The sequence below is a fragment of the Schistocerca nitens genome, chromosome 7, assembly GCF_023898315.1.
Source record: "Schistocerca nitens isolate TAMUIC-IGC-003100 chromosome 7, iqSchNite1.1, whole genome shotgun sequence".
Classification (NCBI taxonomy): Eukaryota; Metazoa; Arthropoda; class Insecta; order Orthoptera; family Acrididae; genus Schistocerca; species Schistocerca nitens.
The window spans coordinates 610842646-610861842 of record NC_064620.1 but is presented as its reverse complement, the minus strand read 5'-3'; the positions used below and the strand labels follow the sequence as shown (position 1 = coordinate 610861842).

Sequence of the window (19197 nt, the reverse complement as noted above, 5' to 3'; positions counted from 1 at the left end):
CTGCGATTTCTAACAGATACGCGATTTCCTGCCCACCACTAGTAGACACTAGACAGGCTTTCCTGTACCTTCGAGGCAAAGTGTCGCGACTATAACAGTAACATTGCCCCACTTAGCAGAAGAATGTTGAAAATTAGGTGGACTGATACGAACGGAGGAGGTTCTCTGCAGAATCAGCGAAGAAGGAATATTCTGACAAGAACAACAACATTCTACCATTAACGCAGAAGAATGTTGAAAATTAGGTGGACTGATAGGGACGGAGGAGGTACTCTCCTGAATCAGCGAAAAAAGGAATATTCTAACAAGAAGAAGGAAATAAGTCGAATACATCCAAAAAATAAGCGAGGACTTAGGTTCAAAGTGCGAGGCAGCCCGCATGAAACCAGTCTGAAGACAGGTGATTAAAACAAAAAACAAGTTTTTCTTAATTGCGAATGTTGGGGCACAACACAAGTACATATTTGAGACAGTGTGTAAAGTATTCACCGTATAGTTTACTTTCCCCATAAAATGTAATTACGTTTTTCTTACGTTATCTTACATAGGCTGTTGCATTGTTAGCAGCAAGAGGCAGAAGGGCTTTATTGGTGCTCCAGTTTTAGCGATTTTGATCGAGAACGTATGGTGTAGTGTGTTTCGTCACACCAGTATAAAAGTACTCGTATATTTATTGGTCAACTTAATCATTAAGTGTACAGAACCGTACAATATGATATGGACCAAATCAAACAAATAATATGAGAACATGTATAGACATAGCATTATTTCTTATAGTTTACATCTCACTGGAGATGTGTCATTTATGTATTCATAAGAATAAGTTCAAATAATAATGCTGCTCATAATCAGACAGCAAATTTAATTAATGGACAATTGGTTATTTCTAATGGAAAAGTTTGATTTTGAAACATAAAATCTAAAATTTAATTTATGATTAGATAACATTGAAGAAAGTCTTGTATGCTGTAAAGGCAGTGCTTTCTTAGGCATGCTCTTAATGTTTTTAAATTTTGTTGATTCTTGAATACTTTCTACTGCTTTTGGGAGATGGTTGTATCGTTGATTCCCATATATTTAATGCTGTTCCTTTACAGTTTAGTAGAATGGAGAACTAGTCTTTTTTTTACGTGTCATGATGGTGACTGTCTGGATTCCTGTGCAGTCATTGATGATTCGCTTAATAAAACAGAAATTCAAATGTATATTGGCTAGAGAGAGGCAGTATGTTTAGTTTTTAAAGAGTGGTTAACATGTTTCTCTTTGATTTTTGTACAGGATTATTCTGATTGCTTTTTTTTTTTTAATTGTAAATAAGTTGATTTAGTACTGTAACCCCAAAAAGTAATTCCATAGCATAGTACTGAATGGAAAAGAACATAATACCATAATACATATGTGTCAATGTGCTGGCATTATTTAACTTGTCCCTCACTGAGTGGATCACAAAACCAAGTTTGCTTGGCCTGGCATTAATCGTGTCAACCTGTTTGTTCCATGTGAATGTATCAGTGACACCAGTCCCTAAGAATTTTGATTCATTGACAAATTCTACATTGCTGCCACTTAGTGTTACTGTTTGAACCTGAGGAGTTCTGTTCTGAATGGTATGGAAATTAGGCATACTGCCTTTTTTTGCATGTAGGAGTAGTCTATTTGTTGCAAGCTATGAGTCTAGTTGGGTTGTATTTCTATTAACTGCTGACTGAAGAGATTCATCTGCATTTGATATAAGGATATTAGTATCAGCAAAGAGAGATGCCTTATTAGTGGGTAAGGTGGAAGGGAGCACATTTATATCAAGTAGAAATAATGAGCGACCTAGAACAGAGCACTGTTTTATGACTCGTGTAGATGACTGCAGCCCATTTAGAATTTGTGATCAATTGACTTTATTTATTTGAACATACTGTGCTCAGTCTTTGCTGCTGAGCCAGCCATGGGTACCGGTAGTTCTCCTTACCCCCATAATAATCCAACTTTTGCTAAAGTGGTGTGTGATTTTCCAAGTCAAAAGCCCCTGTGATGTCAAGAAAGACACCTATGGTTGGGTATTTCTTGTCAACTAGATGTAGAGTTGTATCAAGAAATTAATCTATTGCATCAGTAGCGGTTTTAGTTTCTTGGAAACCATACTGAGCAGAAGAAAGAATGTTGTATTTTCCAATAAATGATTTTAGTCTGGCAGCCATTGCGTATTCAAATATTTCGCTGAATACAGACAGCACTGCAACTGGACAGTAGATGCTAGGATCTTCTTTAGATCACTTTTTATGTATGGGTATGTCTTTTGCTATTTTAAGTCTCCTTGGGAATATTGCATCTGAAAATGAAGCATTTATTACAAGAAAAAGTGGCTTACTAATAAGTTTGCTGCAATGGTGTAGAAAGAACAAAGGGATCATATCTTCTCCTGCTGATGATTTTTTTGTTTATTTTATTATGAATTATATTTTCTCTCTGTGCTCCCGATGTTGGTGATAAGAACATTGTCTTGGTGAAGGTATTAAGAAACGGTTGAGGGGGTAATTACTTTTTAGATGTTCTGTTAATTTTTCTACAGTTTCAATAAAGTAGGAGTTACATTCCTAAGCTACTTCCTCTTGGTCAGTAATCTATGTTGCATTAATGTCACTAACACTATTCCTATCACTACCCATTTTTGCATTAATTATTTGGCACATGCATTTGCTTTTATTGTGTGAAGACATTAGAACGGTGTCATTGTGTAGTTTTTTAGCAGCATTCACCACATTTCTAAATATTTTTTTGTATGCAGTGAAGCACTTTGCCTAGTTTCCTCTCTGCATTTGACACAAAAAATTAAGGACATTGCTGTGACAAAAATTTGTGCTTTGTAATTCTCTTGTTTTTTTACTTCCTAGAAAGACTGGCTGTATACTCATGCATTATGGTCAGAAAATCCTAGATTTACAGAACAATCTATGTTGCTAGCTACTTGGTCAAGAGCATTTACACTTTGGTTGGTTACCCTAGTTGGGGATGTACACTTCATATCAGGGTTGTAACAGTTCATGAAATGTTAAATATTACGCTGGTCGTCACCTTCTATAAGGAAATTGATATTAAAATCGCCACAGATTATGACTCTGCAAGGGTTCCTCTGTACCACTTTTTGTAATACTGGTATGAAATTTCTATAAAAGGAGCACAAGCTGCCTGAAGGAGATGTATAAACTGATATTACGTAACAGTGATATCTTTGATTTCAACACCTGACAATTCCGTGTCTTTCTCTGTAGAGTGAGAGTTGCATATGTCCAGTGGTGAAGCTGTAACACTGTATTTTACAAATATACAGCTTCCTCCACCACTGGAGACTTTCCTTCAAAAGTGGTGCACTAGTTTGAATTGTGGTAGCACAAATGATTGTCCGGAGAGGTGTCCTGTAATGTTCCAAAATACCCAGTATTTTGGCATCTGACAGTTCACTGTTCATGCTCGTTAAAAGTTCTAGCTCATTCAGCTTACTCTTAAAACGCTGTACAGTAGGAAAATAGTGTTTTGGGGCAGAGTCATGTTTCTCGCCAAACAATGCATTTCCACGAGAGAATTCTGGCACTGTCTCATTAATTAAAACTGTATGTTTGGATTTATTTATAGCATTACTGTATGTTTGAACTTCAACTTAAGTTGTCAAGTCTGATCTTTTTTAGGGGCATAGCAAAAATCCTCCTCTGTTGCAGGCCCTCATGGCCTTAAGTTAGCACTTACTGTGGCTGATGCTCCTGTGTGCCATTGCTATAGTTGGCACATTTACTGGTGATTGAGCTGTTGGAGTCATTGCTGTTGCTGCAGTAATTGTAGGAAACTTCACTCTTGCTGTCCTTCCTGGTTTGTTTTGTGGTACTAAATTAGCTAAGTGAAAAATCTGCGCAATACGCATGTTTGTTTGTATATAAAAGCCAATATAGAAATTTTCCCTTGTGAAAGACCACTTGTACAAGATCGTGTCTGGATTTAAAGTTCTATATATGCATATTTTACTGTTCGTGTCGCTTCTTCTGCATATTCTGTCATTGATTGAATCAATATCCGTTTGAATTGCAATTTATTTGAGATCTCGAACATACGCAAGTGTCACACTAAATTAGTATTGTTATCATAAACTGTAGGATTAAACTAAATTGTGCTCTCTTAAATTTTAAGGACAGAAGGCCTCTATCCTTGTTCAGAACAATAATTTAATTGTACAATTATGTGAAAAATATGTTAGTTTCAGAATTTTTGGGCACTTACAAAAATATATTTTCATAAGTTAGTGGTAAGAGTGTTTTGGATAGGAATTTAAATTCACTGCAAATCAGCATTTGTGGTTCACAGTTCAACCAAAGTATACATCACACCTGAATTTCATAATGTAATAATGCAATTAAACATGGTCTTTTGAGAATTTTCAGAAGCTAACATTATCCTTTGTATAATCTATGAGCAATTTCCTACCCCCATGAACCATGGACCTTGCCGTTGGTGGGGAGGCTTGCGTGCCTCAGCGATACAGATGGCCATACCGTAGGTGCAACCACAACGGAGGGGTATCTGTTGAGAGGCCAGACAAACGTGTGGTTCCTGAAGAGGGGCAGCAGCCTTTTCAGTAGTTGCAGGGGCAACAGTCTGAATGATTGACTGATCTGGCCTTGCAACACTAACCAAAACGGCCTTGCTGTGCTGGTACTGCGAACGGCTGAAAGCAAGGGGAAACTACACCCGTATTTTTTCCCGAGGGCATGCAGCTTTACTGTATGGTTAAATGATGATGGCGTCCTCTCGGGTAAAATATTCCAGAGGTAAAATAGTCCCCCATTCGGATCTCCGGGCGGTGACTACTCAAGAGGACGTTGTTATCAGAAAAAAGAAAACTGGCATTCTACGGATCGGAGCGTGGAATGTCAGATCCCTTAATCGGGCAGGTAGGTTAGAAAATTTAAAAAGGGAAATGGATAGGTTGAAGTTAGATATAGTGGGAATTAGTGAAGTTTGGTGGCAGGAGGAACAAGACTTTTGGTCAGGTGAATACAGGGTCATATATACAAAATCAAATAGGGGTAATGCAGAAGTAGGTTTAATAATGAATAGGAAAATAGGAATGCGGGTAAGCTACTACAAACAGCATAGTGAACGCATTATTGTGGCCAAGATAGATACGAAGCCCACACCTACTACAGTAGTACAAGTTTATATGCCAACTAGCTCTGCAGATGACGAAGAAATTGAAGAAATGTATGATGAAATAAAAGAAATTATTCAGATAGTGAAGGGAGACAACAATTTAATAGTCATGGGTGACTGGAATTAGAGTGTAGGAAAAGGGAGAGAAGGAAACATAGTAAGTGAATATCGATTGGGGGACAGAAATGAAAGAGGAAGCCATGTGTTAGAATTTTGCACAGAGCATAACTTAATCATAGCTAACACTTGGTTCAAGAATCATAAAAGAAGGTTGTATACATGGAAGAATCCCAGAGATACTAAAAGGTATCAGATAGATTATATAATGCAAAGACAGAGATTTAGGAACCAGGTTTTAAATTGTAGGACATTTCCAGGGGCAGATGTGGACTCTGACCACAATCTATTGGTTATGAACTGTAGATTAAAACTGAAGAAACTGCAAAAAGGTGTGAATTTAAGGAGATGGGACCTGGATAAACTGACTAAACCAGAGGTTGTACAGAGTTTCAGGGAGAGCATAAGGGAACAATTGACAGGAATGGGGGAAAGAAATACAGGAGAAGAAGAATGGGTAGCTCTGAGGGATGAAGTAGTGAAGGCAGCAGATCAAGTAGGTAAAAAGACGAGGGCTAGTAGAAATCCTTGGGTAACAGAAGAAATATTGAATTTAATTGATGAAAGGAGAAAATATAAAAACACAGTAAATGAAGCAGGCAAAGGGGAATGCAAAAGTCTCAAAAATAAGATCGACAGGAAGTGCAAAATGGCTAAGCAGGGATGGCTAGAGGACAAATGTAAGGATGTAGAGGCTTATCTCACTAGGGGTAAGATAGATACTGCCTACAGGAAAATTGGAGACCTTTGGAGAGACGAGAAACACTTGCATGAATATCAAGAGCTCAGATGGAAACGCAGTTCTAAGCAAAGAAGGGAATGCAGAAAGGTGGAAGGAGTATATAGAGGGTCTATACAAGGGCGATGTACTCGACGACAATATTCTGGAAATGGAAGAGGGTGTAGAAGAAGATGAAATGGGAGATATGATGCTGCGTGAACAGTTTGACAGAGCACTGAAAGACCTGAGTCGAAACAAGGCCCCGGGAGTAGACAACATTCCATTGGAACTACTGACGGCCTTGGCAGAGCAAGTCCTGACAAAACTCTACCATCTGGTGAGCAAGATGTATGAGACGGGCGAAATACCCTCAGACTTCAAGAAGAATATAATAATTCCAATCCCAAAGAAAGCAGGTGTTGACAGATGTGAAAATTACCGAACTATCAGTTTAATAAGTCACAGCTGCAAAATACTAATGCGTATTCTTTACAGATGAATGGAAAAACTGGTAGAAGACGACCTCGGCGAAGATCAGTTTGGATTCCGCAGAAATGTTGGAACACGTGAGGCAATATTGATCCTACGACTTATCTTAGAAGAAAGATTAAGGAAAGACAAACCTACATTTCTAGCATTTGTAGACTTAGAGAAAGCTTTTGACAATGTTGACTGGAATACTCTTTCAAACTCTGAAGGTGGCAGGGGTAAAATACATGGAGCGAAAGGCTATTTACAATTTGTACAGAAACCAGATGGCAGTTATGAGTCGAGGGGCATGAAAGGGAGGGAGTGAGACAGGGTTGTAACCTCTCCACGATGTTATTCAATCTGTATATTGAGCAAGCAGTAAAGGAAACAAAAGAAAAATTCGGAGTAGGTATTAAAATTCATGGAGAAGAAATAAAAACTTTGACAGAATTACAATGTCATCGGCGAACCTCAGAGACAGCAAAGGACTTGGAAGAGCAATTGAACGGAATGGACAGTGTCTTGAAAGGAGGATTTAAGATGAACATCAACAAAAGCAAAACGAGGATAATGGAATGTAGTCAAATTAAGTTGGGTGATGCTGAGGGAATTAGATTAGGAAATGAGACGCTTAAAGTAGTAAAGGAGTTTTGTTATTTGGGAAGCAAAATAACTGATGATGGTCGAAGTAGAGAGGATATAAAATGTATACTGGCAATGGCAAGGAAAGCGTTTCTGAAGAAGAGAAATTTGTTAACATCGAGTATAGATTTAAGTGTCAGGAAGTCGTTTCTGAAAGTATTTGTATGGAGTGTAGCCATGTATGGAAATGAAACATGGACGATAAATAGTTTGGACAAGAAGAGAATAGAAGCTTTCAAAATGTGGTGCTATAGAAGAATGCTGAAGATTAGATGGGTAGATCACATAACTAATGAGGAGGTATTTAATTGAATTAGGGAGAAGAGCAGTTTGTGGCACAAATTGACAAGAAGAAGGGACCGGTTGGTAGGACATGTTCTGAGGCATCAAGGGATCACATATTTAGCATTGGAGGGCAGCGTGGAGGGTAAAAAATCGTAAAGGGAGACCAAGAGATGAATACACTAAGCAGATTCATAAGGATGTAGGTCGCAGTAAGTACTGGGAGATGAAGCAGCTTGCACAGGATAGGGTAGCATGGAGAGCTGCATCAAACCAGTCTCAGGACTGAAGACAACAACAACAACAACAACAACAACAACAACATGAGCAATTTGTAACAAATTGGGATTTGTGATTTAGCTTCTGTAGCAGATTTAGTAGCATTTTGTGTTAAATCTACTTTTATCTTAGGAGTAGCCTTATGTTATCTGCATTTATTGTAAATTAACTCGGTTTTCAAGTTTGCTAACAACTACAATTAACATCAAGAATTTTCTCCAGAACTGATTGTGGCCCTTTTGATTCTGAGTTGAGTAGAAGTACTGAATGAGAGACTTCGAAAGTTATGTGACAAGCTAGGCTGCGTCTTGCCGGATTTGTGCCATAGGGCTTGACAACTGTAGGGTCCCCCTAAATAGGTCAGGTGTGCACTGCACATCCGAGGCTGCTATTCGTGGTAGGTGTTAATGCGTCAAAACAGGTGAGAGCATTAAAATTCTAATGGTAAACTGCTGAAGCATTCACAATGGTGTGCCAAGAGTTGAAGCACTCATGAAAAGCAGTGAAGCCTGTGTAGTACTAGGTACAGTAAGCTAGTTGAAACCCAAAATTGATTGCAGTGAGATTTTTGGTGAAAATTTAAGTGTGTATCAAAATGATTATTGCAGCAGGGAGAAAAAAACTCAAATCCACAAAAATTGGGACTGTCTGACTCATCTCTTGATGTAACCAAAAACTTTAGAGGAAACCTTAGTTCATTTGTACATAAGTTCCCCAATCATACTGTAATCATTGGTGGATGCTTTTAATTAATTGAGAAAATTACATCTTAGTTGTGATGACAACATATCCTGTGAAACTTTACTAAATGGCTTCTCAGAAAACTGCCAAGAACGGATAGTTAGGAGTCCATCTCATGATGGAAATGTATTGGATGTAATGGCAACAAATAGACCTGACCTCTTTGAGGATGTCCACATTGAAATCTGTATCAATGACCATGATGTGGTTGTGACAACAATGATTACCGAAGTACAAAGGGCAACTAAAACAAGCAGAAATATGTATATATGTTCAGTAAATTAGATAAAAAATCGATCGCATATCTCGATGAGGAACTTGCAACTTTCTGCACAGGCCAGGAGCGTGTAGAGTTAAAGAATATACAAATATGGATATGGTGGATATACATTTACGGATATGGATGTGTCTGTTCTTTCGAACATGTCCGAAAGAACACACACTATTGATGACCTGCAGCCGTCTAGAACGAAATTAGCAGCTGAAGGTATTAATATAATTCTAACGGGTGTTGATATATACCAACGGGGACAGGTGAAAATGTGTGCCCCGACCGGGACTTGAACCTGGGATCTCCTGCTTACATAGCAGATGCTCTATCCATCTGAGCCACCTAGGGCACACAGGAGAGAGCGACTGCAGGGACTATTTTGCGCACGCTTCCCACGAGACCTACATTCTCACCTTGTATGTCCACACACTACATTTGTAGTGTCCCACTCCAACACACTCATTACTCGTAGAAGACATTCTTACCAAGTCCCAGAAGAGTTCGAGGAATATGTGTGCATCCGCACAGGAGGAGGTCATGGCCGGTGTTGCTAGAACTATATACATATATGGATATGGTGTCTGTCCTTTCGGACATGTCCGACCTGCAGCCATCTTCTGTGCGGATGCACACATATTCCCCGAACTCTTACGGGACTTGGTAAGAATGTCTTCCACGAGTAATGAGTGTGTTGGGATGGAGCACTACGAATGTAATGTGTGGACGTACAAGGTGAGAATGTAGGTCTCGCAGGAGGTGTGTGCGAGATAGTCCCTGCAGTCGCTCTATCCTCTGTGCCCTCAGTTGCGCAGATGGATAGAGCGTCTGCCATGTAAGCAGGCGATCCCAGGTTTGAGGCCCGGTCGGGGCACACATTTTCACCTATCCTCATTGATATATATCATCACCCATTAGCAGCTGAAGGTATTAATATAATACTAATTTAAAGAATAGTTTAAAAGGATAGTTGGCCACACACTGGATAGATACATACCCAGTAGAAGAGTTCATTATGGGAGGGAACCTCCATGGTATACTTTAACTCTAAAGAAACAGTACTGCTTAATAGGTAAGACAAAGTGTAGGGCTATAGATAAAGAGGTGCTGGATGAAACTTGTTTGACTGTCAAGAGAGCAATGCTTGATACCTTCAATGGCTACCATAGTAGAATATTGTAAAGTGATCTTTCACAAAACCCAAAGAAATTCTGGTCATATGTAAAGGCTGTTAGTGGCACCAAAGTTAGTGTCCAGTCCCTAATGAGTAAGACAGAAGCTAAAATGCTTAACTCTGTTTTCAAATGTACCTTTACAAAGGACACCCCCCCACCCCCCTGGAGAATTTCCCCAATTTAATCCTTGTACCATTGAAAATATGAATGAAAGAAGTATTAGTGTCAGTGGTGTTGAGAAACACCTGAAATCATTAAAAATTGAGCAAAGCTCCAGGCCCCAGTGGAATACCTGTCAGATTTTATACTGAATTTGCGGCTGAGTTAGCCCTCTTTCACTAGGTTCTGTTGTAGATCCCTTGAACAAAATACTGTGCCCAATTCAAAAAGAAAAGGTGCAGGTCACATCCATGTACAAGAAGGTAGTAAAAGTGATCCACAAAACTACCATCAGATATCCTTGATGTTGATTTGTTGAAGACTCTTAAAACATATTCTGAGCTCAAACATAATGAGATGTCTTGAACAGAATGACTACCTCAATGCCAACCATCATGGTTTTTGGAAACATTGATCATGTGAAACCCAACTCGTGCTTTTCTCACATAACATGCTGAAAGCTTTGGATCAAGCCAACCAGATAGGTGCAGTGTTTCTTGATTTCCGAAAAGCATTTGACTCAGTACTGCACCTACACATATTGTCAAAAGTACAATCGTATGGAGTATCAAGTGAAATATGTGAATGGATTGAGGACTTTTTGGCAGAGAGGACAAAGCATGTTATCTAGGATGAAGAGTCACCAGATGGAGGAGTAACTTAGTCTGCCCCAGGAAAGTGTATTGGGGCCCTTGGTGTTCATGTATATTAACAACCTTGCAAACAATATTAAGAGTAAAATCAGACTTTTTGTAGATGATGGGGTAATCTGAAGTACTATCTGAGAGAAGCTGCATCTTGATAAGATTGCAAAGTGGTGCAGAGATTGGCAGCTTGTTCTAAATGTTAAGAAATGTAAAATTTTGCACTTCACGAAATGGAAAATGTACTATCCTACGACTAAAATATCAATGAATCTCTGTTGGAATTGGCCAACTCATACAAATACCTCGGTGTAACACTTCGTAGGGATATGAAATGGAATCATGAAGTAGATTGTCATGTGTAAAGCTGATGTTAGACTCCGGTTTATTGGTAGAATACTGGGAAAGTGCTATCAGTCTACCAAAGAGACTGCTTACAAATAACTTGTGCAACACATCCTGGAATATTGTTGACGTTTGTGGGACCTGTACTGGATACAACTAAAGGGGGGATACTGAATGTATACGGAGAAGGGCAGCACAAATGGTCACAGGTTTGTTTAATCCATGGGAGAGTGTCAGAGATACTGGAGGAACTAAAATGGCAAGACTCCTGAAGACAGGTGTAACCTGTTCTGAGAAAGTCTGTGAAAAGAGTTTAAAGAAGTGACCTAGGGATATACTACAACCTCTATAATACTGCTCACACAGGGATCATAATGATAAGGTTAGAATAATTACTACACACACACACAAACACACACACACACACACACACACACACACACACACACATACACGTTGCATTAATGGTCCTCCTTGAAAGTAAGTATAGTTTTGGGTGTAGGGAACAATAACAAATTTACATTTTTCAAGAGAAACAATTTAAAGTGAAGTGTAAAGATATATATATATATACCATAATAAACTACCACATTTTTGTGGGTAAGTTGTATTTTTTTCAGATTTTTAAACTGAATGCAGCACGATATATTATAGTTTAAAGAGGATTCTGTAGAACTGTATAAAACTGTGTGACTTTTTGGTACTCATCACTGTATAATGACAGACTTCGGCTAATGAAACACTGTTCACACAAGTAAATTTTGATGCCTCTATGAGGGTGATACTTCTGACTTCAACCACCCCTCCGCTTCACCCCAAAACCAAAATCCTGGATTTGCCCCTGTACAGTCGTTACGGTTTGCAATAAAAATCTAGATCTACACTCCGCAAGCTACATTATTTTCATGACTAAAAGTTATATCTCTGAGAATGACGAGCTGTGTTCGGTTTGCTGCAAACTCTTTAGCCCAATCTCACAACGGATCTGATATTCCATACACTCATATTTTGTTGATTAGATGGCACAGTGGAACTGTATTGAATGCCGCCCAGAAGTCGAGGAACATGGCACCAGCCTAGGTGCCAGTATCTACTGCTTTCTGGGTGTTGGGGACAGAGTGAGCTGGGTGTCACATGATTGTTGTTTGCAGAACCCGTGCTGATTCCAGCAAAGATGATTTTTAGCTTCCAGAAATGTCATAGTATGTCAACATAAAATATGTTTCAAAATTCTACACCAGACAGATGCAACAGATATAGGCCTATAGTTTGTGCATCTGTTCGATGACTCTTGTTGAAAACAGAAATGACCTACCAGTATGCTTTCTTCTGCTTAGCACTTTGCTCCTCCAGTGATCCACAGTACACTGCTGCAAGAAGAGGAGTGGATTCTGCTGCATACTGTGTGTATAATCATTTTGGTATCCGGTCAGATTCTGTGGCCTTTCTTCTGCTCAGTGATTGCAGTTGATTTTTTTATCCTATAGTCACTTACTTTGATATGTCATTTTGATGTTCGTGCAACAGTTTAAAGGAGGGACTACAGAGTGAATTTCCTCAGTGAAATAGTTTTGGAAAAATACATCCAACATTCAGCCTTTCTTGTGTCATCCTCCGCTTCGATGCCATTACAGTCACACTGATTTAATATGAGACCTAAAATTCTTAGAATTTGGCAGATAGAATTAGACTTTTGCATTCATTGAGAACTAAATGTATGATTCTCATCATGCTAGTTGTGGTTTAATTGAGTTTGTCTGCGAGGCTTCTGCTACATTTAAATTCACAGTGAACCTCTTTGCTTTTGTAGCAGCTTTTTAATGTGACTGACAAATCAGTATCTTATCTATCCTGTACAATTGCACTAAGCATGTAATTGTTTGAAGTGTATTGTGCAATACTCTAAAAGTTTCTCCATTCATATTCGAGATTGTTAGTGTAGGAGATAAGTTTTCATGTTGACTGCTTACATAATCTGAAATGTTACTCTTTGTAAGCAGAAAGATCCACATCATCATCAGGACCACCATGGAGTGGTAAGAAAATAGATGCCTACAATTCCTGGACTTTTTAATAATGAAAGACCCTGATTGCATATTAGGACGTTCCATATTCACAAATCTGTACCTAAACAGCAATAGCTGCCTCCATCCAACACAATGAAAAATCTATGTTCCCAACTGTGATATACAGAACATAAGAAATATATGACAGGGAAAGTCTGCCTACTGAGTTGCAGCAGGTGTGCCAAACCTTTCACGAGGAAACAAATAAGAGGGACTCTCCAGCCAAGCAAGAAGAAGAAGAAGCAGCAAAGCACCTTGCATACCTTCCATACATAGGACATCCAAGAGCCAAGATTGTCTGGATAATTGAGAAACACAACATAAAAACCATTTGAATAGTTACAATTGATATGGTAGCCAAAGAGCAGCTAAGGCTAAGGGCTATGGCAGCTGCAGCATCAGTTGTTACTGTGGCCAAACCGACGAGTCTGCAATGGCAGAGCACAGCATCAACGAAGGACATGTTTGTTTCTGAGCAGACAGTGTTGCTGTGTTGTGCCAATAGATTTTGGGATATGGTCATCAAAGAAGCAGTGGAAATAAGAGTACATTAAAAACTTGTCAATCAAGACAAAACAACATGAAAGTATGACAAACATTCTGCAGAAATGCCCTAGCGAGACTCAGATTGACTCACAACTTGCAGTCAACAACTTCTGCTTGTGCACGGTTACTTAAGAATGCATCCCTCTTCCTGGGGGGTGGTGGTGGTGGTGGTGGTGGTGGTGGTGGTGCCCCTCCAGGAGGCAATGTTCCTGCTGTGGGCTGATGTTTACGGTACATCAAGTACCAGCTGTCACAAACTTGTCCTTTTTGATATCTCAGTACAGCACAAACAGACTAATTGTTTCCGTTATATTGACAGTTTTTTCACGACTGGCCCAGTCTCCTTAAAGTACTAACAGGAGCTAAAAAATGCTCATATCCATAGTATTTATAGAAGCTAAAGCACCATTCAGAGCCCCATGCATTTCTGTGAGTAATGAACATTCATCAAGTGAGACTGTTGGCATGTTTGGGGGTTGAATATCTTGATACAGGTGTTTCCTCTCATTAAAAAGGTCTTGGCCACTTCCTACAGATCTTTACAAATATGAAACACACACTCAAAAGTTCTCTATTTTCTTTTGAAAACAGTTACACATTTTGGACAAACATGTTTTCTTGTTGTTAGTTGTGACTTTCACTGCAAACTTACCATGTCGCTTCAGAATGTATCTCCTGTTAATGTTCACTTTTTTCCATAAGAGGTTGTCCCTTTGTCGTGATCCGCATGGTTAACGAAGCTTCATATTTGTAACATACAAAATTCTAGCACCACACAAGAGTTCCTTTCCAGCATCCAAAGAATTTAAAGTTACAGAGGGCTGGTGATACTAATGTGGAATGATCCAGGAGGCACACATGACAGGTGGGTTGCCATAGACGTGAGTGATCTGCCAATGCTGTGTTTTTCTACTTGTGTAGAGTAGTGTGTTCATTCCTTCCAGATGCTCAGTCTTGAGTTTCAGCTCCATACGGCCATCACATGATTTCTGAGAATGCCATCAGTGAAACTGTGTTTTTATTGTTACAAAAATGAAACTGTGGAATTTAGAGTGACATTATGTCATCAAGTTTTGTGTTAAACTTGGGGAAACCTCTGAAAAGTTGAAACAGGCCTATGGGAACATTCCTCATCAAGAACAGAAGTTTTTTGCAGGCACAAATCATTTTTGGAAGGCAGAGAACATGTTGATGATGAACCTTGCTCAGGGAGACTTTAAATTTCAAGAAAAAATAAAAATGTCGAACATATGTGTGCTCTTGTGAGATCATATCAAAGTTTAACAATAAGGATTATGGGTCACTGGTTAAACGCTTTCACTACACATCAAATATTGACCGAAGATTTGCACAAGCAAAAGGTTTGGCTGAAATGGTGGCGCAAAACCTCACAATTGAGCAGGACGACAATCGAAGAAAGGTGTGCATTGATAATCTTCAGAGGATTGTCAGTGACCATGAGTGGTTCGATTGTGTGATCACAGGTGATGAATCATAATTTTATGAATATGATCCTGAGACAAAATGGCAAAGGCCCCACCATCTCAAGCCTTTCAGCACTGCTTCCAAGAATCGGAATAGTGACTCCGCCAATGTATAGCTGCTGAAGGGGACGATATCATTATTTGAAAAAAAAGTTTGGGGATGAAATCAGTGACATTACTTTTCACACACACTAAGTAAAATGTACGAGGCCTGTCTAAAAATTATCCGACCTTTGGCCAGAAAAAATATTTCAAATACCTGACGAGGTTGGGACCATAATCCCCTTCAAAGTAGGTCCCTTGTGGTGGTGGTGGTGGTGGTGGTGGTGGTGGTGGTGGTGGTGGTGGTGGTGCCACTGCAGGAGGCAATGGTCCTGCTGTGGATTGATGTCCATGATACATCAGGTACCTGCTGTCACAAACTCGTCCTCTTTATCTCAGTACACCTCCCCCTGCGGGTCTGGGGATCAGAATAGGCCTGAGGTATTCCTGCCTGTCATAAGAGGCGACTAAAAGGAGTATCACACGTTTCAGCCTTGTGTGATGGTCCCCTATAGGGTTTGACCTCTATTCTTCAAAATTTTCCCAAAGAGCGAGCCAGCTGGTGAATGGCACCTCCCATGGTGCATTGTGTCTATCGTGCATTCAGATCTTTAGACCACTTTCTCATCATCGCATTGCAGTCCCATCCATTCTCCATCTCTTGGGCGAGGACACCTTCCTGGGTGCGTTTTCCACCAAGCACTATGCAGTGTCGCTTTCTGCGTCGACGATGACCGTGGACATCTTTGCACCTGATATCCATCATGGTAGCCAGACCGTTGTGATGGGGTCGCCATGTACCCTGTTGGTTGTAGCACCCTGACCACACAGGGATCACTCTGCTGATGCCTGCATCGTTAACTCCCCACGTATGCCAAGGGGTAGATGCCCACCCCTCTGAGGCATTGGTACTCCGGCCAATGGCCATCCTGCCGGGTGGCCTTTGCTGCAGCTGGGTGGCGCCGGTGGGAGGGTGCCTGGTTTGGAGTGGGTGGCGTCAGGGTGGATGACACGCAATGAAACATAGTCCATCACCTCTTGCTGGTGGTGAAACACCAACAGTCTCTAAGTGTTCAAGAGCTCAATTCAGTGCACAGACATACAACCCCAAATCGTTCCCCTCCCTGGCCACACGATGGGAGGAACGTCTGGCTAAGGATGGCAGCTGATCATATTCGCCCCGGTAACTTGTATGTTCAAAAGGTGATGGGGAATCTTTCATGACAACGAAGCCTCAGCTTTTTGTTGAGCATTTAGAGGACAAGTTTGGGGAGGTGGAGGGCTTGTCCAAAATGAGATCTGGGTCAGTCTTGATCAAAACAGCATCCTGTGCCCAGTCACAGGCATTACTCGCTTGGTACAAGCTGGGGGGTGTTTCTGTAACCATCATGCCCCATAAGAGCTTAAATATGGTCCAGGGTATCATATTTCACAGAGGCCTTCTTTTGCAGTCCGACGATGAGCTGCACACCAGTTTAGAGCAGTAAGGTGTACATTTTGTCCAGCGTGTCAACCGGGATCTGAGGTATAATCAGATAGCCACTGGTCCCTTTATCTTGGCCTTAGAGGGTGATACATTGCCCGAGAAGGTCAACGTGATGATCTACCACTGTGATATAAAGCCCTATATCCCTCCCCTGATGTGGTGCTGTAAGTACTGGAAGTTCGGCCATATGTCTTCCCGCTGTACTTCCAGCATCACATGTTGAGATTGCGAATGCCCATCACATCCCAATACTCCATGTGCCCCGTCTCCCATCTGTGTCATCTGCGGAGAGCACCATTCGCCTCGCTCGCCATACTGCAATATTCTCCAGAAAGGAAGGAAAATCGTGAAGTAAAAGACCCTGGACCGACTGACCTACACTGAGGCTAAGAGAAAATTTGAACGCCTGCATCCTGTGTGTATGACATTGTCTTGTCCTGCCGCTACAACAGTTCTGGCACAATCAGCTCCACCAAACTCAGTTACCTCTCATAGCTGGAAGACTGCTCCCTTGATGATGGTGGGGGGCATTTCCCTCCCTGTTGCTCCTGCACCACCTACTTCGGGAGAAACAACCCCCCAACCATCGGGGACGTCCGTCCCCACTTCTAAGCCAGAGAAGTGAAGTCGTCTTCTGCTTCTCTTGCTAGGAAGGTGTCCCTTGGGTCACTCCCTTCCCAGGTTTCTGCTAGTGGGAAAAATGACACCCCTCAGTGGCTGAAGAGCCCAAAAGCAGCTGGTCGTAGGGCTTCACACTCATCCTCAGTCCCGGAGACTGAGCCAGTGAAGTCCTCCCAGCCAGGGAAACCCAAGCAGCAGTGAGAGAAATCCAAAAAGAAGTTCCCTAAGACCAAGGTAATTGCGGTGGCTCCCACACCAGTGCTACCTAAAAGCTCTGCGTCTGCAGATGATGTGGAGATTCGGGCATCCACTGAGGACCTAGATCTCACCGGATATAGACTGCTGAGGCAATAAGTCAGTGGCAGCACGTGACTCTGAGGCGTAAACTATTTCATTGAACGTTCCATGGCTCCCAGTCTCACGTCATCCTCCAGTGGAATTGCTGCGGTTTTTTCTACAGCCTGGCTGACCTACAGCAACTGTTCAGCTTTACACCTGCTATCTGTGTTGCCCTCTAAGAAATCTGTTTCCTGGCAATGCGGACCCCTGCCCTCCGTGGCTATAAGGGATATTACAGGAACCGTAGAAGCTATAATAAAGTGTCAGGTGGAGTATGCATTTTTGTCATAAACTCAGTCTGTAGTGACACTGTGCCACTTCAAATCCCTCTTGAAGCTATAGCTGTCCAAATAAGGACCACACAGGAAATAACAGTCTGCAATGTATATCTTCCTCCAGATGGTAGAGTACCATTCCTACTGCTGGGAGATTTGAACGCCCATAACCCCTTGTGGGGTGGCACTGTGCTTACTGGCTAAGGCAGGGGTGTCTAAACTTGACTATCTCAGTTCGACCTCTGCCTCTTACATATTGGAGCCGCTATGCATTTCAGTGTGGCTCATGGTAGTTACTCGCCCATTGATTTATCAATCTGCAGCCCAGGACTCCTCCTATCTATCCACGCCCTGTGTGGTAGTGACCACTTCCCATCTTCCGGTCACTGCCCCAGCGTCAGGCCCACGGACACCTACCCAGATGGGCTTTAAACAAGGCAGACTGGGAAACTTTCACCTCTGATGTCACCGTTGAATCTCCCCCACATGGTAACATCGATGTGGTGGTTGAGCAGGTGACTACCACAATTGTTTCTGCGGCAGAAAACTCGATCCCTCGCTTTTTAGGGTACCTGAGGTGTAACACAGTCCCTTGGTCGTCGCTGAAGCAATTAAAGAACGTGGGCGAGTTCTGCAGTGGCATAAGCGGCACCCATCCGTGGAACACCTCATAGCCTTCAAATGGCTCCGTGCTCGCGTTCGCCATCTTATCAAACGACGGAAGGAGGAGTGTTGGGAGATATACATCTCGATCATTGGGTGCCGTACATCACCTTCCCAAGCCTGGGCAAATATCAAATGTCCTTTCAGGTGCCAGACCCCAACAGGTGTTCCTGGTGTTACCCTAAATGGCGTGTTATCTACCGACACAAATGCAAGCACTTCTCAGAGCACTTCGCTCAAGCCTCAGCGTCGGAGAATTACCCCCAACCTGTCGCACTCTGAAACGGCGGCTGCAAGGGAACGTCCTCTCATTCACTACGTGTCACAGTACATCCTAAATGCCCAATTTACAGAGTGGGAGCTTCTCAGTGCCCTCGCACATTGCCCCAACGCAGCTCCTGGGCCTGATCGGATCCACAGCCAGATGATTAAACATCTCTCGTATGACTACAAGTGACATCTTCTCGTCATCTTCAACTGGATCTGGTGCGGTGGTGTCTTTATATTTCAATCCCGGTGCTCAAACCCGGTAAAAACCTGCTTGATGTGGATAGCTATCGGCCCATATAGGCCTCACCAATGTTCTGTGTAAGCCGCTGGAACATATGGTATGTCGGCGGTTGGGTTGGGTCCTGGAGTGA

The 19197-nt window shown here is 41.5% G+C and overlaps 1 protein-coding gene across 3 annotated transcripts in view; it reads left to right on the top strand.

Annotated features, from left to right (window-relative positions):
* LOC126194978 (medium-chain acyl-CoA ligase ACSF2, mitochondrial-like) overlaps positions 1–19197 on the top strand; it is a 452087-nt gene that overhangs the window by 350606 nt on the left and 82284 nt on the right. Inside the window, exon 1 of one of the 3 annotated variants that reach the window (XM_049933392.1) lies at positions 51–515. The exons of the other annotated variants lie outside the window; for them this stretch is intronic. Coding sequence (XP_049789349.1) covers positions 514–515 — 2 coding nt within the window. The 5' untranslated portion in view covers positions 51–513. Of the gene's footprint in view, positions 1–50; positions 516–19197 lie in introns of those variants that run through there. 3 annotated transcript variants of the gene reach the window in all.